The sequence below is a fragment of the Aulostomus chinensis genome, chromosome 1 (genome assembly GCF_037954235.1).
Source record: "Aulostomus chinensis isolate RoL2024-O1b breed Wild chromosome 1, RoL_Achi_v1.0, whole genome shotgun sequence".
In the NCBI taxonomy this organism is placed as follows: domain Eukaryota; kingdom Metazoa; phylum Chordata; class Actinopteri; order Syngnathiformes; family Aulostomidae; genus Aulostomus; species Aulostomus chinensis.
The window spans coordinates 57,724,348-57,747,860 of NC_141320.1; the positions used below are offsets into that span (position 1 = coordinate 57,724,348).

The 23,513-nt window shown below is 46.0% G+C and overlaps 2 protein-coding genes across 3 annotated transcripts; both read left to right on the forward strand.

Annotated features, from left to right (window-relative positions):
* Positions 1-3,024: 3,024 nt before the first annotated feature.
* Positions 3,025-16,119, forward strand: LOC147272404 (1-phosphatidylinositol 4,5-bisphosphate phosphodiesterase delta-4-like). 2 transcript variants are annotated; one of them, XM_086212157.1, is made up of 16 exons: positions 3,025-3,845; positions 5,876-5,923; positions 6,407-6,565; positions 6,703-6,931; positions 7,237-7,366; positions 7,481-7,712; positions 7,835-8,036; positions 9,162-9,285; positions 9,371-9,550; positions 9,703-9,870; positions 12,554-12,710; positions 12,859-12,975; positions 13,070-13,248; positions 13,330-13,462; positions 13,547-13,696; positions 14,701-16,119. In XM_086212157.1, the coding sequence occupies exons 2-16, from the start codon at positions 5,899-5,901 to the stop codon at positions 14,790-14,792; spliced, it is 2,277 nt and encodes a 758-aa protein (XP_086068283.1). In that variant the 5' UTR covers positions 3,025-3,845; positions 5,876-5,898; the 3' UTR covers positions 14,793-16,119. The 2 variants fall into 2 exon arrangements, with proteins under 2 accessions (XP_086068283.1, XP_086068365.1); XM_086212239.1 differs by having other exon boundaries at positions 3,032-3,845; positions 9,162-9,306; positions 9,398-9,550.
* A 1,604-nt stretch (positions 16,120-17,723) lies between these two features.
* On the forward strand, positions 17,724-23,155 carry slx9 (SLX9 ribosome biogenesis factor). The gene is made up of 6 exons (XM_086204138.1): positions 17,724-18,014; positions 18,218-18,332; positions 19,932-20,000; positions 20,503-20,677; positions 22,433-22,498; positions 22,601-23,155. Exons 1-6 carry the CDS (start codon positions 17,829-17,831, stop codon positions 22,725-22,727), a joined length of 738 nt encoding a protein of 245 aa, XP_086060264.1. The 5' UTR covers positions 17,724-17,828; the 3' UTR covers positions 22,728-23,155.
* Positions 23,156-23,513: the final 358 nt, after the last annotated feature.

Genomic DNA, 23,513 nt, shown 5'->3' on the forward strand with positions numbered 1-23,513 from the left:
AATGTCACATGACAATAAAGCCACATTTAACAATATATGAGCCCATTAAGCTCCATCGATAAAGACATTTCAACCTTATTAGTGCATTAGAGACAGCGATGAAGACAACTTTGTGTCTTTTTTCTAGTCTGCTGAATCAAATGAGGTTTGAAACTGAGAACTGGACTATTTAGAGAATCCATCCATCAATTTTGTACCGCTTATACAGTAAAGGGTCATGGGGGGGGGGGGGGGTTATCCCAGCTGCTTTCAGGCGTGAGGCAGCCTTCACCCTGGACAGGTCGCCAGTCCATCACAGGACCAACACATAGAGACAGACAACCATTCACACTCACAGTCACACCTACAGACAATTTAGAGTATCAATCAGCCTCGTCCCCTCTTGATGTCTTTGGACTGTGGAGGAAGCTGGAGTACCAGAGAGAACCCACACAGGAACAGGGAGAACATGGAGACTCACACATAAAGATCCTGTGCTGGAGCCGGGACTGGAACCTGGAACCTTCTTGCTGTGAGGTGACAGTGCTAACCACTGCACCACTGTGCCGCCCCCTTAGAGAATACATATCAGTAAAATAAAAAGAACAGAAAAAAAGTAAAAACATTTATTGAAGATATATTGTGTCATCTCGCATGCTGGCCCTGGCTTTAATGTTGCTCCTTAATCATGTGCTGGTTTCCTTTTCGTGTCATGTACAACACCAACAGTCTCAGATCAGTGGAAGTCTGGGGAGCAACACAGCTCACTACCTGAAAAGGAAGGTTCCACTGTTCTAACCCTAACACCTCATCAAAAACTCAATGGAGTTCCGGAAAACAACTCAAAACCAACTGAACAAGTTACCATCAGGTGTGTTACATACTCAGGTGATGTACCATCCCTGCTTCTGTTCTGCATTGACCTGACCCCCCTCTGCCAGATCACCACTAAGAGGCCATCTTCCTGATGTAGTCTTGGATTTTGGTTGTCCATTTCTCAGCCTCCCTTGCTCCTCTTAGTGTCCACTCACAGGGTGCTGGACTTGGGGTGGAACCCTCCCTGCGGGGTGAGGAGCTTCCCGATCTTGGTATCATTTGCCTTTATTTCCTCCTTTGGCAGCTGATTAAACCAGCAGGGGGAAGACGCAGGTAAGAAGAGCCTCCATGAAGAACCAGAACCTAGTGGCTGCACAGTGAACAGGAACATCTGCTCTGAGTCTGGGCTTGAGGTCCCAAGGTCAGGATTGAAGACCCTCCTAAAGTGGTGGAGAACAACTCGATCCTGAGGGACTTCCAAATCCAGATTGACCAACTGGTGCTGGCTAACAAAGCAGACCTGGTGCTGATGGACCACCAATAGAAGAAGGTGGTGGCAGCAGCACCCAGAAGAAGGAGCACCAGGACCTGGATAGATACCAGGGACCGGAAAAGGAGCTGGATGAGAAGTGTGGGGGTGAAGGCAGCAGTGGTGTCACTGGGGGCTGGGACCCCCAAACTGGAAAAGTGACCCCAGCAGGTATGAGGTCCATACTTGAGGTCTCAGTCGAGAAGAGCTCAGTCTCAGGACCAGCTGAGATACTGCAGGACCATTAAACTCCCAGGAGCCCAGCTGGAGGAGATGTGGGTTTGAAGGCAACACTGGGGCCACTGGGGGCTGGGACCCCCAAGCTGGATTGCTGTTGAATGTTCAAGTGTTGCTGTGAAAACCTTTGGTCTCTGTGAGCATTTCACCGAACGGAAACACTGTTTGAAAAGGATTTAACACCCTAAAGAGTTCTCTGACGATCACACATCTCCCACGAAACAGACAGAAACCTGAGATGATGCGCATCGTATCCTCTGGGATTCCTGGCTGGTTGAAAACGAGAGAAAGTGCCCCTTAGGCTTCTGCCTCTTGACTTTTGTTATAGTTTTTGCTTCCTTACTCTCACCGCACAACAACACATCATAGGACAAGAGTCCACCTTATTTGCATGCTAACGCCATTTAAAAATAGATTTGCTTTTCTCCCCTTTCTGTATTGTTGTGGACTTCTACCGCAATTATCAGGGAAGCACTGGTGTAAATGACTTGACAGCGGGTCATCTTTTGTAGAGGGAGCCCCTCCATTTGAGTTTTGGCTCAGTCTGTGTAATTTGATCGAGAAAGCTGAGCCGAAGCTGTGGATTATTAATGCTCCAGAACCTGAGTAGGAATGTGAGATGAAGACTACAGAAACAATATTAATACCCAAATTTACAACAGTATGTCTGTGAGCTCTCGGTAATAAGAGATGTGAGTAATGACTCCAAAGGTGAGCCGGGACCAGTTCGTTAATTTGATGGTGAATCTCACCCTGATGTCTTGTCCTCTTAGCCTGCAGCTAAACTGGCCTGATGAATGTTTGATGAGGCCTGATCTTAGTAACATTAGATGAGGAGGAACACTGCTCTGCTGGTCCTCCACCTGGCGCGCTGGAACAGAGGTGGTCCTGGGCCAAATCTGGGGGCCACAAGTCGATTCTGATCTGCTGTCTGTGAGACTCGGGTGACAAATACCAGCCTGTCTGACACGCCTGCTGCTGGACGACCGAACCGCTACTACGACCGAAGCGCTGAAACAGTTCTGAATTGAAACATTTGCGCTTCAAGCTAACGCTCTTCTTCTAATTCTTCTTGTGTTTTGTTGGAGTTGACCTCGGATCTCTCATTCAAGTTGAGATGACAAACGAGACTCAACGACGGATCATCTTACAGCCTCTTGCGGGTTTAATGCACAGATCAACCACCTCACATCTTACATACAGACAGAACCCTCCTTACAACTTGCATTCACATTTTATACCTTTTGTTGACGTCATTACTCATGCGTGTGTACGTGCTTCTCTTCAGCAAGGTGCATCCTGTTTGGCAAGATACTGGGGTACAGTTTTACTGGAACTTTCAGTCCACCCGTCCTCATATGACCTGAACTTAAGACCTTGTACTAACAATACCCTGTTTACTTGGAGACCAGTATATCTTACATAAACTCACGCCCCTACAGTTTCCGGTAAGATTCAAGGACTCACAACAAGTAGATTAAATTAAGAAGTAGCCAAAATCAAAACCCCCCAAAAAAGCTGCAATGTCCTCATGCTTGGGTCCCCCCCAAAAAAAAACACATTTCCCATGATGCAACACTGGCCTTTTGTTAGTCCTCCTTCTTTGTAACTCCTCAGTTATGAAGATGGTTGTAGAAGGACCTAGTAGGGCTAGTCAAATACTGATGACATCACGATTGTTGTCTCAGATATATCGAAACTCCATCAGCCACATGGAAAAATATACCCGTTTCATCGGTTTAGCGCTGAAACTTTACCAAGTTTAGCTATTTTACCAGCCGTCGACCATGAAAATGTTACCGTGTGAGTTCCCAAGTCTTCGATGCTGTAGGAAACCGTCCTCACGACACCTTTACCCTCTGAAGACTTATGTCTTTGTTTCTTTCTTTGTTAATGGACCATTTTGTGGTCATGATGATGTAACACAGAACTTCCTGCTGTGAAATATTGTTCAAATAGTGCTTCATGGAGGGGTACATGATACATCCTCAGCAAAATGTAAGAATCTCTAAAGGTCAATCGTTGTCCTCCTATAGTTTCCAACCCTTTGGGCAGTTTGAGGAATACTAGACGGAGTCAAACAGTTATTAAAGCCACGCAACAAAGAGCATCCCGAGAGAGGAGGAGACGGGGAGGAGGGGCGAGTGAGCTGCAGTCATTGCCGGCTTTCATTCCGCTAGCATGGCACACTGAGGCTCAGCAGCAGCTCTCAGCCCTGATGAGCTCTTCTACTTCTACAACCGCCTGCAACATCGTCAGGGACTCTGGGATGATCCTGCAACAGGTACAGTGGAACTTTTACAGTTCGACAATAGGGCTTTTCTTTTTTTATCTTAATTAAATGCCTGATTAGGTGACATGAGTGTATTTGTTGGTCAACTTTATTGTTCCGTTTGCTTAGACGATGGACTTTATCTCGTGTGACAGATGGACGAACCAGCTGATGTATACTTTCATGTAAAATTCCCTTGGCAGGTGTGTGTGTGTGTGTGTGTGTGTGTGTGTGTGTTGGGGGGGGGGCGGGATTAAGTCATTTCTGGTAATGATGCACTAAAATGTCAGAGTTTTGAATCCAGAAATCCGGACAGGAGTGAAAGGAGACCACCAGGGGGGTGGGGGTGGGGTGGGGGGGATTTGAGGGAGATTAGTTGGCTTAGTGGGCTCAACACAGTGACGGAACAAAAAGTGCAGGACGGGACGGAATGCGGTTACACACGTAACAAAGCAGCCAAAGAGCAACGGATCAGCTTAGCGAGCGGTCTGCCACACCGTCAACAACCAGCTGTGATGGCCAAGTTAAAGAATTCACTCCTGTCTGAGGATATGACACATTTGCAGATGTTTGAAAAATGAAAATGTCTGAACATTTTCCGTAAACCTTTAAGGTGCCATAATGCAACACAGCGAGTTCTGCTTGGTTAGTTCCCACAAAGCCTGATCGGGTTATCATAATCAGATGTTCTATTCAACCACTGGATGGAATGATGGAACTTAAGTTGCTTATCATGCATGTTCTATTTATTATTGTATGATAGAAGAGTATCAGGGAGGTGGTGTAGAGGAGGAACCCAACAAGGGGAGGAGGAGAGAAGGCAGGACTTGATGCGGTGGAGGTTTAACGGCAACAAAAAACTAGAACTTACAAAATAAAACTCCGCAACGGAACAGTGGAAATTCTAGAGGAGAACAAAAAGAGATACCAGGAGGAGCAACAACGAGCCGACCAAGACGCATGTGAGACAATGAACTTAAAAACAAAGTCTACCAATGACGCAACAAGAACCAGGCGGAGAACACTGATAGGTTGAGAAACACAAGGAGCAGGACCGATTACAAAACACGGGCAAGAAACTGACAGACAGGAAGTGAAAAGCACGTAAAGACAGGAGGGAAGAGCTTTCAAAATCAAACAGAAACTGACGGGGAAAACATAAGAAACAAAACTACAAACACTGAGGAAAACTAAGAAACACGTGAGAACTATCAACCTAAAGAGTCCAAAATAAGCCCATAACTTAAAGTCTCTTGACAAGTTGATACCAAACCAGAGCAGTTTGGAAAAAAAAAACCCACCTGAAATGAAGTTCGGGGTTTGGGTCGGTTGTGTCTGCTGGCTAGCTGGTACGTGAGGTGGTACATTCAAGAACTTTTGATGAAAATATAGCAGAGACAAATAAAAAAAAAACAGTCCTGAGAGTTTCACGTCCACAGCTCGTAAGGTTTGGGCTGCAGTGTCACATTTAGCAACTGAAAAAAGAAACAAACGGCCATTTCATTAGGGTTCCCAGCACCAGTGGTACTGGGAACGACGTTGCTTTGCATAGGTTGTTCCCAGTTCCTTCGGGCTTGGAACCTTAATGATGGCTCTGCTGGAATTCCAGCCCATAAAAGCATCCCAAGTCGCTTTTCTCCATTCATTTGTCAGTGAATAACATGAAGAAAAGCAAACAAACTTCTTCCATTGCTTCCAGAATTTACTTTAAGAATCTAACTCATCCCACTGTGGAATTCATTTCCCTCTGTTTTCCCACAACCCTTGCGTGTAGTAACATGAGTCGCCAAAGGCACAATTTGCATTTCTGCACTCCCGTAACACGCACGATGTGGTTGAGGTCACATGTCCATGCGTCAGATGAAAGAAATTAAAGATAGACAAATAAATTCATGAGCGAAACTCAAAGTAACCGCAGAGACTTTTGCAGCGAGCGGCCTCAGTCATTCCGACACGGATAATTCGACAAGAGGTTTTCAGACATGTCTTGAAACTACTTGTTTTGTCCTTGATGGAATTCTGATGTTGATTCTGTTCCGTAGATGCGAGTGTGAAGAGACGAGGAATGGCTTCCATTGGGAGAGGCTTCCGTAAGTGTCCCGTGGTGGCATTAGGGTTTACTTTTGGGTTTACTTTAAGAAATGAAGGAAAATTTTACAGACCTTCACTTGTTCACTTGCATTCTGTCTTTTTCTCTTCTGTGTCTTATTATTTGGGATTTATTCTCAGGGTAAACAAATCTATTCACACTGGGCAAAATAAATGATGGTTTTCCTCTATTCCGCAGTTGTATAATTGTACATTATTTAAGATAAAATAGTTTCAATTCCAATCAGAGACGCTCAGGGCCTAAAAACTCCATAAATATCATAAGTAATAATTCAGATTAAAAGACTACAGACTGCTTCTCTAAAACAGCCAGAAACACTGCCAAAATATTTCCAAAATTCAATATAAAATGAACTTTTCCATGTACAAAATCGCATTGTGGAAGCTAAATTGTAAAATTAACTCTTAACATTTACATTTTCATTGGCGAATCTTAATCTCCACCAACTCCTTGAACTCTGAAGGCATTCAGGGGGACGACAACCTCCAGTCCATGCTGGTGGGGACGGTGATGAGGAAAATCAAGTCTCGTACCTGGAAGAAGCAGCGCTACTTTAAGCTGCAGGATGACTGCATGACGATCTGGTACAAGTCCAAGAAGGCTGGGAACGCCCACTCCACATGTAAGGACGCATGAAATACTGGTCCCACATCTTTGGCCTCATATCCTTTTCTAATTCTACAATTTGAAAACAGCATTTTTGATAATCGTCTTCGACGTTATAATGAGGAACCCTTTCTCTGGTCTTGTGCCGTCCAGTTTCTGTGAGTGACGTGGAGGCTGTGCGCGAGGGCCACCAGTCCGAGGTGCTTCTCAGCATAGCGGACGAGTTCCCAGCCGATCGTTGTTTCACGCTGGTCTTCCGCGGACGCAGGGGGAACCTGGACCTCGTGGCTGAGTCGGCGGACGAGGCGCAGTCGTGGATCAGAGGCATGAGGAAGCTGATTGAGAACCTAGAGAACATGGGCGAGCGAGAGAGGCTCGACCAGTACCCTTTTCTCAGGCATTTGAATCATCATGAACCAAGACAGGATTGATGTGCCATATTTATTCACTGATTACTGAGAACGTAGAACTCAAGATTTCAGCAGTTCATTTAGAATAATCCCTGAACCATGAACATCCACATAGAATTCTTTCTCTGCCTGGAAAACTAGAACCGCAGCACACCGCATGGTTGGCGGTTGGTTCTTAAAACAACATGGTTCCTGTTGTAGTTTTTCACAAAACCTTTAGCTAATAATGCTAATACATTTTTTTGAATGTGAAACTTCCCTTAACCAGCGTAACCAGGTGGATTGGCGACTGGTTTAAGAAGGCGGACAAGAACAATGATGGCAGGATGAACTTCAAGGAAGTGCAAGATTTACTGAAGATGATGAACGTCGATATGAACGAGCACCACGCTCATCGTCTCTTCACCGTGCGAGCATTAGCACCGACCGTTTACCGATAAACTGAGTTTTCTCGTTTTGGTTTAAACAACTTTATAGCCTCCTTATTTATGCAGGACCTGTCGATCCAATTTTCCCCTCAGATGGCCGATAAATCCCAGTCAAGTACGCTGGAGGATGAGGAGTTTGTGCTTTTCTACAAAATGCTAACCCAAAGGGAGGACATGCTGAGGGTTTTCCAGGAGTACTCAGCTGACGGCCAGAAGCTTTCCCAGAGTGTCCTGGAGGACTTCCTGAAAGAAGAGCAGCTGGATGGCAACGATGTCCGGCAGCACGCCAAGCAGCTCATTGAGCGCTATGAGCCGTCAGACGCAGGTGCGCGGACTTCAACAGTATTAGAGGATTTGATCAGATCAGAGACGGTTAGAAAACTTACTCTGTGTCTTGCTGCGTAACATTTTGTCAAAGCTCTATGCCATCTTGCATTTCTTTTCCAGCCAAGCTGTTGAATGCCATGACTTTTGACGGCTTCTTGATGTACCTGGGCTCGGACGAGGGCTCCATCTTCAACCCACAGTGTCGGGGTGTCTACCAGGACATGAGCCAGCCGCTGTGCCATTACTTCATCTCCTCATCCCACAACACTTATCTGATGGAGGACCAGCTCAGGGGACAGAGCAGCATTGAGGGGTACATCAGGTACTTCAGGCCCGCAACACTCATGGATTTGTGCGTAACACATTAAGGAACCTTGCAAGTTTTTAAGTGGTTCCAGTTGCTCTGCTTCTGCTGCCACACAAACGGAGCCATTTCAGTGGAGAGTATCTCAGTTTAAATGCCTGGAGGACCGTGTGGTGACGAGCATGTTCCACACAGCTAGCGTGTACATCGCTACTCTGACGGATTGCATTGATTACTTACTGTTGCTTCGTTCACGCCAAGCCCAGCAGACGGACCCGGTGTTATTGAGGTGTGAGGTGTGAAGACGGATACGGCCTGTTTGGACTAACAACTCCACTACAACTACACAGTGTTCATTCTGTCTGGGTATCGGGTATACAAACCTCACGATGCAGGCTGCTGGAGACTCATGTAGCATCGGAGAGACTAAATAGTCCTCTACATAGTTTAAATTTTTCATTTTTAAGAAGCGGCATTGGAAGCTAGACTGTGACACTCTCTTGATATCTGAAATAAACAGATACTGGTGGAGATCGCCAAGACGATAAATCCAGGGAACAAAACAATCCCCCCCACACACACACACACAACAGGAAGTGAAGTGAAAGTGAAACCTTAACAGAAAATGTCTGCACGGATCCTTTCAGTTTTCATCAGGCGGACTCATGCTAGTGGACAGACTGCTCTTCATGATGATACAATTTTTTTTTTTTTAAATAGGACACAAGGTACAAAACAAACCCATTTCCTATTAATAACTACAATTTTCCCTAAGTGAAACATTTCTTTGTGATTATTCACTGTGTTTCTATCTTCCTTCTGAAGAGGAAAACATTTCTATCTCCATGCTTTTTCCACCACTAAACCTCTCAGGGCGAATAGGATGATATCTACCGTTTATAATCCTCCGACATTCACAATTTAATAATTCAGTAATCAAATGAAAGTCACCTTTGTTAATGAAATGGAAGTTGTGACGTCCAATCACCGATTTGTTTCCATTAGATTGCGTTTATTAATCTGTCAGGTGGATAAAATGTCTCAGTGTGGCCACTTACATTAACAGAAGCCATTAGCTTAGCGTGAACAAAAATAGATGCCGGTGGTGAATCTCCGGAATGAGTGGTTGTGTTTTCTGTGCAGGGCTCTGAACCGCGGCTGCCGCTGTGTGGAGGTGGACTGCTGGGACGGTACCGGTGGAGAACCCATCGTCTACCACGGACACACTTTCACCTCCAAGATACTCTTTAAAGACGTGGTCAACGCGGTGGGCAACTACGCCTTCAAGGTGGCATTGGTTCCTCGTTGGTTTACTTTTGACTGACTAGACTTATTAATCGATATTCTCCCAGGTTTACTCACTCACTCCGCCTCTTCAGGTCTCTGACTACCCAGTCATCCTGTCCATCGAGAACCACTGCAGTGTAGAGCAGCAGAAAGTCATGGCCCAGCACCTCAACCACATCCTCGGGGACAAGCTGCTGAAAGGCACATTGGATGGCAAAGCCCCCATTGGGTTGCCGTCTCCCGAGGTGAGCAGTCATTCAAAACATTGTTGCACTGAGAAACTTCTGCCTGTTCACAGGCAAAGACCGCAAGAAAACAAGGCAAGCGAGTCGCTCAAAGGGAAAATTTGGTTGTTCCGTATGGTGAATTTCACATTTAATTTTTTTGGACTCTTTAGGATCTCAGGGGAAAGATTCTGATAAAAGCTAAGAAGATTGGTGGTCTGGAGGAGAGTTTTAACGGGATTGTGGACGATGCCGTGACCGGGGAGGTCAGCGATGAAGACGAGGCGGCTGAAATGGACGAAGACAACCTTCACCGCGAGAGCCTCCGGCGCAGGATCAAGGTGGGCCGGCTCAGGGTAATTTTAACTCGGTGACGCAAGACTGAGTCAAATCAGGAAGGAAGTGGTTTGGCGAATGGAGCAATCAAGAGATTAAGCTGATTATCTGAATTATCATTATGAAATAATGACACTCCCTTTAATCACACACGACTTCTCAATGACCGTTGGTAGTTACAGATGTTCTTTTCCTTGCCGGTCTCGGAAATGAACTGGAACAGCTGAATAAATGCTGTTTGTGCAAAAGATTCATGCAAATAAACTGTAAAATAGTAATCATAATTCAAAATGTCCTACGTGTTTGTATTTTTCATTATTTTACGTTGATTACAGTGAAAGATGTCAGCGTTATTTTCCTGCAAATTTTCAGCATAACGTGATATATTTGATCCATCGTGTACATTTTGCACCAGGATGACCTCCAGACACAGGAATATTGCAATACTCTTGTAGTTTCTTTGCTTCTGCCATAGCAATGAAATACAGGGCAGCTCCCCTCGGTTATTATCTTTTCCGTCATACTTTATTTCATACGCACAGAGATGCATTGCAACCAGATGATTTTGTAAAGGCAAATATGAACATTTTGGAGACTAAAATAATTGTTTGAATGCCATTTAAGGTAGCCAAGTCTCTAGACAACTATTAGCGGAAATTCAGCTATGAACTTGTTTTTTTTATTTTTTTTTTATGAATTAATCTAAACTGAAAAAAGGAGCAATGAAATACTGAATTGCTCACATTTTCTGTTTTGCATATTTCTAATAGATCGTGAATGCTTTCTGTTGTTCACCACGAATGTGTCATCACTTCAGCGTCTGCACCGCTGCGATTGGTCAATGGTTGGTGTTTTTGCAGTCTGCACTCATCCACACGCAATTCAGAGCCTACCTCTTGCCTGCTGCAGCGCTTGGATTGTCCACGTGCGCGCTCATTTCCACGTCTTTCAGTGTCTAATAATGTGCTTGAGTAGCATCCGTAACCGCTCATAGACAGATGCTTTACTTGCGCCTCATGTCAAAGCTTTGCAACTCGAATCGTCGTTGCTACAAAACCACAACGAAGAATTCGGGCTCATCTTTTCTTTCTCCAAAGCGTGCCTGCGTTGTTCCAGTTGGACTGATTGTCTTGTACGTTGTAACTCAGACATGCAGTCGTCCTTTTATTCAGCGGAAAAGGATTGCATAAACTTCTGTCACCCCTCATGAAAAATACAAAGGACTGAAGGGCAAGGTGAGGACACTGGGTGTTAGATAAGGTGATCTGTTTACAGTGTGATGGCACGTCGAGCCCCAGAGGCGGTCGGGATTGAATGAAAGAGAGACCGAAGCTTCACACGTCCTTCACCCCAGCTGTCATTACTGCAACCAGCATCCCAACACTGAGACTGTGCAACGTGAAGGAACCCAGTTAGCGGCGACATCCGCGAGACATGCTGCAACCTTCATAGAATATCAGTTTCCAGAAACAAAATATGATGGCCTCATCAGTGTAAAGGAACTAAACACCAGTTCTGTTACGTGTAAAGAGTGTAGTGGCGGCTAAAGAGGGTGAAAGAGAGATACAAGGACTACTGAATGGACAGATCTCATAGTTTTTTTTCCGAAGACAATCAGATCTTGTATTCATTTTTAACAGGAGTGTAGGAATTGTAGGGGTCTCTCATCGTCTACTTTGTAAAACGGAACCGTCTCCTTCACTAAATGTCTTGAACACTCGACCATCTACGCTCCCATGTTTGTAGTTTCCACCTCCTGTCAACGCTGCCATTGACGAGGACTGGTGAGGAGCATTAGCGGTGCTAGCTTGAGGTGGTTTGACATCTTGTCCCATTCTGTCTTTTCTTCTTTTGTCACGAACTCAACTTCTCTGTCCACCATGCTTGCTGCCCGTCTGTGACGTAACTCCTCCCACCCTTTGTGCAATTGGAATTTTTTTTTTTAAAAAAAGTAAATTTCTCTCGCCCAATCTCATGTCGCTACTGGCAACATGAGAATCTTCCTTTGGAGATGAAGCTGGTGATTCTGGAAACCAGGAACCAGCTGGACACTGCAAATATGGAGAGGAACTGGGGTACTCAGGGAGATTGGAGCCCTTGGAGATCTTAGCTGGTCTCGAAAACTTCCTGTGAGAAAAAGATTAAGAACCTGAAAACAAACCTGGCAGAAACTGAAGAGAAGATCGCTGATGTTCCAAAAGAACAGCTGAAGCAAATTTAGATTTAACGGTGACAGAAACATGAGGAGAGACTCGAGGTTCCAGGTAGAGTTCCAAAATGGTTTGGCACAGCACCAATATGAATTCCTGAATGAAAAACATCAGTACATTTTTACCATCTCGAGCTCAGAAAAGAACGCCGATTAATGATGGTGCAGCTCTAAAAGTTGAGTCAGCTGGTGATAGAAGATGGGATCATGGAGGGTTTCATTCAGGGTGCCTTCTGACCAAGACGCAGTCCCAAAAACAATCGATAGCATGGGCTTAGGTTGGTAATCTGGCACAAGGCAGAGGAACCTGAGTCTGGCGGGGATTTGAGCTCCACGGCGCCCCCGCTGATGGCTTAAGTTACAACTTGGGAGAGTTGTCAGTGCCACCGCCACGGAAGCTACCCTGGCACTTACCTCTACAACTGTTTCTGAATTGATCTTTTCACAACCGAGTCCTCATTGTCTTCTCATTTCCACAGAGGTCGAAGCAAAGTCTGTCCAAGGAGTTGTCAGACTGTGTAGTTTACTGCAAAAGTGTCCACTTCAACAGCTTCAAACATTCCCGCATCCACTCCAAGTTCTACGAAGTGGCCTCTTTCACTGAGTCCAAAGCGCGCAAACACCTGAAGGAGGCCGGTGAGTCTCTCTTTCAAACAGGGAAGAAGTGACATGGGTTTTTAATGGTGTTCCATTCCAGTTTTCAGTCGCTGTACCAATGTAGGAATCTCGCACAATCAGAGCTTTAGTGTACATCATCAGTTAAATGTCCCTGCGTCTGTTCCAGCCGCTGAGTTTGTTCACCATAACTCGCGGCAGCTGACCAGGGTTTATCCCAGCGGCTTCCGGACCGACTCTTCTAACTTCAGTCCTCAGGAAATGTGGAATGTTGGGTGCCAAATCGGTGACTGATCCATTTATAGTTCAGCAGATGTTTTTTGTTTTTTTTTTCATTTTAGTTGTTTCTCAAAAATGACCTTTTGTTTTCTTTCATTCAGTTGCATTGAATTTCCAGACGGCCGGGGAAGGTATGGATCTCAATGACGGGCTGTTCATGCAGAACGGCCGCTGTGGCTACGTTCTGAAGCCCGGTTTCATGAGGGGAAAGGAGAAAATGTTTGACCCGGAGAGTCCACAAAAATGGGATGGGTACCAGCCCCTCATCCTCACCATACAGGTACAAGAGGCCGGGACTCTGCTTCTGTGGTTATTTTTATTATATTCACCATTATTTCCTAATTGTGCTGGTGTGTTTAAGGTGATCAGCGGCCAGCAGCTGCCTAAGGTCAACATCAAGGAGGACTCTATTGTGGATCCTCTGGTTCGCGTAGAGATCCACGGAGTTCCGATGGACCAGGCCAAGCAAGAGACCCGATACATCGAGAACAATGGTGCTGAGATCTGGCTTGTACCTCTGCAATATAATCTCACCTATGTATCTAATAATGTAGAAATGAGACTTCTTCTTCCCGCAGGTTTCAACCCTGTGTGGTACGACACGCTACGCTTCACCATCCACGCTCCGGAGCTGGCCATGGTGCGCTTCGTAGTGGAGGACTACGACAAGACGTCTAAAAACGACTTTGTGGGGCAGTACACGCTGCCTCTCCGCTGCATGCAGCAAGGTCGGTATGGAGCAGTTCAGGTGCACATCAGCTACATAACAGATCACGTCTAGGTTCATATCCGTCAAATTCTTTTCCATATTTTTAAGTTCTTTGTTCATTCACCATCCATCTATCTTCAATCGCTTCTTCGAAAGCGGGTCACAGGGGGAGAAGCTCCAGCAGGGAACCCCAAACTTCCCTCTCCCCCATCCACCGTGACCACCTCCGACCGGGGGACGTAGTCCGTCTGCCCGGTCCATGTGTTCATTCACATAACAAGATTGCCGTCGTTGTACTACTGAGGTCACAGGATCGATATCCAGACACTGTAGAACGTGAAACGCTGGCGGTTGTTTGAAAAATTAGTCGACGGTCTCAGGGAACACATTTTGGGACATTTTTTGATCCAAATGTCCGAGAATATGGAAATATTAAGGTCCCGCTATGGAAATCTGTCAAGAATTACCATGGATCAAAGAAGAAGGGGGAAGAGGAGGGAAGGATCACTCCCAGACTTGCTGCTGATCCATGTTCGAAGTAGCCCTCGCAAAATCCGCAAGACAGACCCAAATAATACTGTTTGCTTCACAAGTTCGACAATTATGAAGGAAAAAAAAGTGATTTTTTTAAGAAAACGTCTTTTGTTACAGCTCGTCCACCTGGGCCTTAGAAAGGGTCTGTTTCCTTTTTCTTGGCTGCGCTGTGAGCAGTCGCCATTTCCTGAACGAACGAACGAAATAGAAATACTGAAATGCAGTCAGAGGACCGAAGCTCTGCAGACCGTCACACGTGATGACCGAGCCAGATCCGATCCGCTTTAAAGTCTAGATTTTGAGATTCTACGTTTAAAGTAAAGATGCACATAAGATTTGAGATGTTTTAACTCGGAGGAAACTCCTGGTACTGCAGTGAAGAACATTAAAAATGAACCTGCAGATGGAAAACCAGAAATGTGTGCTGGGCAGTAACGGAAGTGTTTGGACTGAGCGAAAGAAATAAATTGATTCCTTTTCTGTTTTCAGGTTATCGTCACATTCACCTTTTGTCCAAAGACGGAACCAGTATTCCTCCTTCCTCCTTATTTGTCCACGTCAGGGTCACAGAAGTGGAATAATCCCAGATTCTTTACTTTCCTAACACTACAAAGGAAGTCATCCTAGAGCATGTAATCAGTTTGATGTAGAAAATACCGATAGTTCCTGAAGTACTCATTAATACGGTTCTCAGCGGAGGTGAAGAAACGCTACGCCAAATATTTAGTGGCTGTTGAGCAACACGCATCTCTTACACGCGCATTTACGTATTTTATCGGCGTTGCAATAACGTGTGAACCTGTTTATTTATGTGACCTGAACTTTGCTGCTCATGTTTGGTGTATGTATGTTTGCTGAGGAACGTGCCACCAGTGTGTGTGTGTGTGTGTGTGTGTGTGTGTGTGTGTGTGTGTGTATTTAGATCAGGATGTATGTGATCGTGACCTATTTACTTGTAAAGCCTGGTTTATGCTTCTGCGTAGACCTTACGCCGTCATTGAGGGAAAGCGTTGCTCTGCAATTCACCTCCAAGCCGCTAGGGGGTGTGGTTGTGTCTTTGTGTGGTTTCGGGGGGCTCTTGTCAGATTCCTTGGTGGTCGTACTTGCGGACCTCCTCGATAACCCTTTTTGCGTGTCGCAAAAACTGCACAGAGACTTTAAAAACGGCGGTGTCGTTGTGCCGAACCAGAAATGACGTTCTGAGCGGACCAATCGCAGTCCTTGACGTTCACGGATTTTTTTGGAGGTGCACGTCAGGCTACAGCGTAGGGTCCGCGTAGGGGTCCTACGCCATCGACGCGACGCGGAAGCATAAACCAGGCTCAACTGTCAGCACTTAACGGACTCAAACGGCTGCAGTCCTGAGAACACAAAGCCTCCTGTTCCACGTACAGTATTTAAAGTTCACTTTTAAACACAGCAAACAATTTGACTTCTTCTTTTTGAATAATTTGAAAACCTCGTGACTGTGTGGGTTAAACTGGAGTCTCCGGATTGTCGGTAGGTGCGTTTCCGACCGTCTCAAACGTGTTTGACTGGTGTCTCAACCAACGACGACTGGGATTTACACCCCCGAGACCCAGTATAGGTAAGCGGCGTACAGTCGATGATGAACGACTGAGGTTACAAGGCACCTTTAAAGACAAAAAAAAAAAAAAAGAAAGTTCAAACTGTAACGATGCCAAATGTTTTCAATGCAGTTCCACAAACCCAGATTTTAATTCCAGGTGTTGAGAAACAAAGAGGTTCAAGCAGCTGAAGCTCCTCCGTCAGTACCAGGAGGTAAATCCCTCTCCTGACAGCCGATATTAACTCATATCCTCATCATTGATTCATACTGGGAGGGGTTTTTTGTTTTGTTTTTCAATGTGTAAGAAATAACCGTGCCAATAAAAAGTTCAAAGGTTGTGAGAATTGTCCGATTTTGTGAGAACCAAAGCTGGCGATACTCAACGAACCCGCCCGGGATTAAGTTAACGATCTAGATTACAACAAAACATGTAAATGAGATCAACTCAGAAGCCGGATTGTACTTTTATTTTGACGTATATCATGACAAAGCACTAGAGTTGTAGTATTTCTGTGTATAAATACTAGATATTCTTATTTTCAGATTTAATATTTTCATCTTTTACCTCTTCGATTTAGTATTTTGCTTCTTTTTTAGAATTATGTTTCATATAAAAAAAAAACACGAAAGTACTATCGTTTAACAAAGTCATAACTGGCAGTAAAATATCCAACTTCACACACCTACACCTACGATATAGTTGTAGTTTATAGTGTCATTTCATAGTAGTAGTACTACAAGGTGGTATGGGGACAGGTACGAATGAAGTTAGTCGAAAATGTGCATGTCTTATGCCGTAAAATGTCTCAATTGTTTTTTTAGGATTGACTTTGAAATGTCATGTATAATTACATTTTTTTTTAAATTTTATTACCAAATGGAATTATTAAAACATACACATATTTATAAAATACGAATAAAGGTCCATCAAAGACAGGAGCTTCAGTCGAACAGCTGGGGGGGGGGGGGGTCAAAGGTCAAACCTTCACGTTCAGATATCCCACCGAGTACTTTTCTGTTCTCCATCAACATTCATTTTTTTCCCACCCGTTTTTACCTCTGACAAAAGTTAAACGTGACTCTCGTCCAGATGTATTGATTTGTTTAGGATCCCAGGCGACGAGCGCGTGTAGTACTTTTATAATCTTGTGTAATCGCGTTTTTGTGGTAAAAGTACGTAACACCCGTTTGCGCAAATGTGTTTTAATATGTTTACACTGAAACGATCGTGTATTCACTGTACAATATGGAACATTATCATGTTTTTGATTGTGTGAGGCCTCGTATTCGTTTGACACGTCGAGCTGCAATAAATCTGATTTGATCATCAAGATTTAATGGATGTGAACTTTTGTATATTTTAAAAAAGTATCAGCTTGCTGCCTACAACTGTTTAGTTGCTGCTTGGAACTATGAGACTACAGAAGACACTGAGATATTTAGAACCAGAAACCAGCAATAAAATCAGTTCACTCACAGTGAACTTGAGCATACCTGAGAAAGTGAAACATATCTTGTGACTAAATGTAGCATAAAAGTCGTGAAAAGTCTCCAGTTTTCTTTTTAATTCCTTCTCTGAGCGTTACCCATGGGTGTCCGCGGGTGCTTTCATTTTACCGACACTGCCAATGTAAAGAAGGGGAGGGGTGTTGGAACACACCTTCTGCCTAGTTTCCACCGAACCACTTTTCTGGGGCACCAGGCACGTTCCTCATATCAACAATCAAGTTGCCCGGAGTGAAACAACCACTTCCTACAGGTACCTTCAAAATAAAACATCCGTGTGCTTTATTCATCACTAATCACAAATAAAACTCGTGAAGTTGTAGAAAATGTCGTGTTCATTGGTTCTAGTTGATGTAATAAGTGCTGCCTCCCCATAATAGTGCTCTAAAAACATAATTAACCATTATTTTTTTACTTTGAAAGACTGAACCGACTCACTTCCTGTGTAAGTGTAACTGCCTTGACCCTCGTCTGCCGCCGTCCACGGAGAGGAGCAGTAACCCGAGACGTAAATACTGTAAGTTTTCCCGGCTACGTTAATATGGTTGGAAAGATTAAACACGTCCGGCAGAAACTCCACCAGGAGGCGGTGAAGCTCAACAGTCCGAGCGGAGTCCCGCAGCCCCCCGCCGCGTCCCCGAGTTTAGAGACGCTTCCTGTCCCTGGACCACTCAAAACAAACCCTCCTCCTCCGCAGAGAGACGACCAAGCCACGAAAGATGCGACGGTACGACGAATGTTCGAGAACATGTGGAGTGTGTTTGTGTGCTGACTAGCTAGCTAGTGACGTGTTAGCGAGCTTCGAACGGCTGGTGGGAGTCAGTTGAATTAAAGTTCTCCTGTTCTGGTGGGGAAAGTGTAGGAGGACACAGACCCGGGGGGTGGGGGGGGGGTGTCTATTGATTCTGAATATGTACGTTCCTTCCACAGACCCGTGCAGCGATCTCCTTCCCCACTGGGATCTTTGCAGGAACCAAAATCACCCCGGAGGCTCTTGTGCAAACGCTGAAACTTGTGGAACCAACAGAAGCACCCACACAGAAAGGTAGAGTTTAGAGATCCCGGTGCGGGCGGACCGGATCACACAGATCCAGTAGACACAGATTTGAGGATCTGTTTGTGTGCTTGGATCGATTCGTTCATCCCTAACTATTTATATTCTCTAGGCAAAAGTGTCTGACATTTTCTGGCCTCTTCTCCGTCAAGACTCACTCGGTGTTCATGTCATCCAACTGAGCTCTCAGGCACATCAGTGTAACAGTTTCTGTTTTTTTGAAATGAATGTAGGCCTTCAGTCTGAATATTCTTGCAGTCTTGGTCAAACATGGTGGCCCTCGTAACCGCAGCTGGGGCCCCTGCAGTTGTTGGCCACCAGGTGGCCTAGTAGACCCATAATTGTCCCCTTAATGTCACAGAGGCACCACATTAAAGTAATTAAGCTCAGTTAATTGAAGTACGGTAGCGACTAGCTTAGCTGACGCAGAGAAAGCAGGAGCTTGTAGTTCATTCTTCTCGCCTCCATCTTGACTGTCTAGACGAAGGCTAACCAGGTGTTTTGCGTCACTTGGCACGCGCCGACTCACTTCCAATCAAAGGTGCCGTTGTTTAAATGTCGCCCGCAACCGGGACAGCGGACGAACGTCTCAAGGTTACGACTGTTTGTGGTGGTGTTTTCGTCCATACAGGCCTCGGAAAGTGTCTCTCTCAATGAAAAGAAAGATTTGTTTGCTCAGACAAGAACCACCAACTTTATCTGAAAAATTGGGGGAAAAAAAACAGTGAAAATACAGAGTTGTTTTTTGTTTTTGTTTTTTTGTGGATGTGCTTAGTTTATTCTGCTCACGGTGTCGCCAAAGACCCAGAAAGTCACGCTAAAATCTGACGCTCTGCCTGGGCCACCTTCATCAAGCACTAATCACCACTATCAATTTCATTGGACGGAGGGAAGACAATCCTCCCAGTGGGCTGAGAGTGGTAACACACCCCCCCCCCCCCCCCCCAATTGATGAGAGATTGTATTTCCCCACGTCTCCCTGCGTGTGTAGTCAGCAGCAGATGCCTATCTTTGCTTGTTCTCTTCCTGCAAACAGCTGCAGAAGCACTTGTGTTGTTTTGCGCTGCGGCGGCAGATAAAGGCCCGCCAGGACCGGGTGTGTCCGGGCAGAACCAACCCCCCCCCCCACACACACACACACACACACACACACACACACACACATATATATATACATACAGTACCCCTGCTGTTAGTCAGATGACGATGAGAACTGCATGTGGCAGTCAACCCAACTGGAAATGCTTTTATTTTGACAATCCAGTAGTTGGATCTGGGTTTTTTTTTGTGTCCCATACTCAGTTGGAGACGGATAACCGTGGTGGAACTGGTATAATGAAAGATGTTAAATCGGGCGAAATGGTCCCAGCCCGCCGGCGGGTGACACGTCACCCTGCTGAGCTGCTCACCGTAGTGTCTGTCGTTTCTGACCTTTGAACTCTCAAGAGCTGACCGGCCAATAGAGAGGAACCAGGGCACTGAAATCAGGCATTTAGTTTACATGGCCTTCACTGATGCTGACAAATCTGTTTTCTGTGTGTGTGCGTGTGTGTGTGTGTGTGTGTGTGTGTGTGTGTGATTGTTTCACAGGCTCAGAAGAAAAGAAAGTCAAGTCAAAGAAAGAAAAGATGAAGGAAAGGAGGGAGAGGTGGCTCAACAGTGAGTATACAAGTGAGATCGGTGGTTTAACATCACCGCGACTGCACAAAACACCTTTGACGAAGCCACCGGGAGGGTTTCTATCGCGCCTCTTTCGGGGTCTACAGTCAGAGCTCCTCACCTCGCCACCATAATTGTAATCAGGCCTGTAACTTTACCCGTGTGCTGAGCCAATCAATTGCTGGGTAACACAACACATTTCCTCTTCAGGAGTATAATTAGGTGCTAATGGCCGGTCCTGAAACCAGAGACCAGCTTGATGGGTCGTAGCTTTGGGAATGCGGTTCTTTTTTGTGTGTCTTTCCACAACTGATAAAGAAGAAGTGGTGCAGTACGTGTGCCTGAGTATGAAAGGCTGAGACGTATGTCGTTTCACTAACGCAGTTTTTTTTGTTAACTTCAACAAACACGCCATTGTTAAGTTTTCTGTGTTATAACAGTTCCATTAATCGCTCACAGCCCGCAAAAGCGACATTTATCGGAAGTTTCCCCTCCTCCTCAGAGATCAGCTCCATCAAGCAGGCCAAGGAGCAGCAAGCGGCGAAAGCCCAGCGGCAGGCCACGCCCGTGGTGGGAGACATGAGGGTTCTGGCCGACGCCCTGCCCGAGCTGTCTGAGCTCATCGCCCCCGCCACCACAGCCCCCACCGCCCGCCGCAAGAGCAGGAAAAGCAAAGCGTGAGTATAAAGCTCGATCCATAAAGGCATTCCTTTCTTTTTTTAAAATCAGTAGCCAGATACATCCTCATGTCATAGCTGATGTCATCACGCTGGCATGGCTACAAGGTGGGAGACGTTGAGAGGCATGATGCCGTGACGTAGCTTCTCCGTCAGCTTCTACTCACGTTCTCTAAAAGTCTTCAAACTATTTTCCAGGTGTCAGTTCTCGTACTCTCATCCAATGTTGAATCCACTCAAATAATTCCAGGACGTTTCGGCCTTTCTGACCCAAAAACATGAAATTACAGCAAAAGAAAATGCAGTTCTTGTAGAGGAAAATATCGGGGACAGACTCCAGTTTGTCTTTAGCTAAATAAATATGGGTTGTTGTCACTTGCAGTTTATCAGTAGATAAACTGCAAGTGACAACAGACAGGAGCAAACCGGCCGCAGCCAGAGAGATGATGAGATCGCACAGATGTGATTAATTATTAATGTTTTTAATGGCAGGGCAACAGCAGCACTAATGAACTCTAAGTGCCCTGTTTAAGTGATTTGTGGCACCAGGCAGTTGGCGTCGGCGCCATGTGTGCTGCATGTGTCAGGGGCGTGCTCGGGTTCGTTTTTGGTACTTTAGGATTTGTTTCCTGATCATTGGTAGGTGTTTCAGCTGTGACATCGCTCAAACCAATCAGAGAGCTTTGTGTCATTGGCCCAAGTTGCCCAGGACCTGGCGGTTGCTAGTTCAGTGACAGAAACGTTTGAGCTCAGGAGAAGAGAGCACTCCTCACCTGGAGACCAAGACCTCCCTCCTCCTGCTCCAGATGAAGAGCGAAATATCTAATGTTTATATACAGGAGCAGCAGGAATCCACTGAAGTGATGGGAGGAGGTGGTGCAGGTCTGGGAGGAGACTGGGCAGGTCTGGAGGAGATGGTGCAGGTCTGGGAGGAGACTGGGCAGGTCTGGAGGAGGTGGTGCAGGTCTGGGAGGAGACTGGGCAGGTCTGGAGGAGGTGGTGCAGGTCTGGGAGGAGACTGGGCAGGTCTGGAGGAGGTGGTGCAGGTCTGGGAGGAGACTGGGCAGGTCTGGAGGAGGTGGTGCAGGTCTGGGAGGAGACTGGGCAGGTCTGGAGGAGGTGGTGCAGGTCTGGGAGGAGATTGGGTAGGTCTGGAGGAGGTGGTGCAGGTCTGGGAGGAGATTGGGTAGGTCTGGAGAAGGTGGTGCAGGTTTGGGAGGAGATTGGGTAGGTCTGGAGGAGGTGGTGCAGGTTTGGGAGGAGATTGGGTAGGTCTGGAGGAGGTGGTGCAGGTTTGGGAGGAGATTGGGCGGGTCTGGAGGAGGTGGTGCAGGTTTGGGAGGAGATTGGGCAGGTCTGGAGGAGGTGGTGCAGGTTTGGGAGGAGATTGGCAGTTCCGGAGGAGGTAGTTTGGGAGGAGATTGGGTAGGTCTGGAGGAGGTGGTGCAGGTTTGGGAGGAGATTGGCAGTTCTGGAGGAGGTAGTTTGGGAGGAGATTGGGCAGGTCTGGAGGAGGTGGTGCAGGTTTGGGAGGAGATTGGCAGTTCTGGAGGAGATTGGGTAGGTCTGGAGGAGGTGGTGCAGGTTTGGGAGGAGATTGGGCGGGTCTGGAGGAGGTGGTGCAGGTTTGGGAGGAGATTGGGCGGGTCTGGAGGAGGTGGCAACAGCCATTCCGGGTCATCACTCTCCAGTGTATCAGCTGCCTGCATCTCATGCTCTGTCCTGATACCAGTGTGTCCTCTGTCGCCCCCCCAGGCCAGTGAAGAGGCCGGAGCCCACAGACTTCAGTCAGATGAAACGGTCACAGAAACGTAAACTCCTGTAAGCAACTCGTCCTCTTGTGTCGCGTCTCCATCATCAACAGCTCAGCAGCGTTGAGCAGCAAGGTCACTCCATCCCTGTCTTCTGCTCTGACTATTTCAGGGAATCGGAGACAAGTCGCTTCAGCGAAGCCGTAAAGACTCTCACAGCCAAAATGAACCCGCTGGCTGATGTGGGGGAGCACCTGAGGAAGAGGATGAGGCAAGAGGAAGAGCAAGGCCCTTGCTAACAGCGGCACTTGTGTGAAACTCAAACAAACCTGTAATCCCAGCCTGCACTCAGCGCTCTCAGGCACCAGGCCTTGGTTGAAGGAGGAGGAGGAGCTGGGGAGGCCACGAGGGACAGAGGACCTGCATATGTAGCTGAAGAGTCAGTGAATCATACCCTTGTTTCAGTGCCCTTGGCAGTAATAAATCAATGTCCCAGTGTTGTGTGTATTTTTGTATATTTTAGAAGTGGATTTGTAATAATTTTCACTTTTGTAGTGACTCTGAATTCAGATATGTTAGGGGGGGGGGCAAGACAAGTAAACAGTGGTACTAGTATGTATGAGGATATATGTACTTGTACTCAACTCTTGTACGGTTACTCTTCTTCGTGTGTGTAGCGCCGCACCTCTAAGCACAGTGCTTGTGTTCACAATTATTTGGTGATGTAGGTTAAATGAATTAAAGCTCATTTCTTCCACCAAAAAAAAAATAAATAAATCCATTTTTAAAAAAATACTTGTTTTTTTTTTTAATTTTCAATTAATATGGACTTGATGCTGAATCGTCACAATTCTGTTTGGACTGTTTTATTTGTTATTTGTATCTTTTCTAACGGGCGGCGTGGCTCAGGGGTAGAGTGGCCGTCCAGCAACCAAAGGGTCGCTGGTTCGATCCTCGACCCCGGTGACCATGTCGAAGTGTCCTTGAGCAAGATACTGAACCCATAATTGCTCCTGAAGAGTAGGTTGGCTGCCTTGCATGGCAGCCTCCACCATCAGTGTGTGAGTGTGTGTGTGAACGGGTGA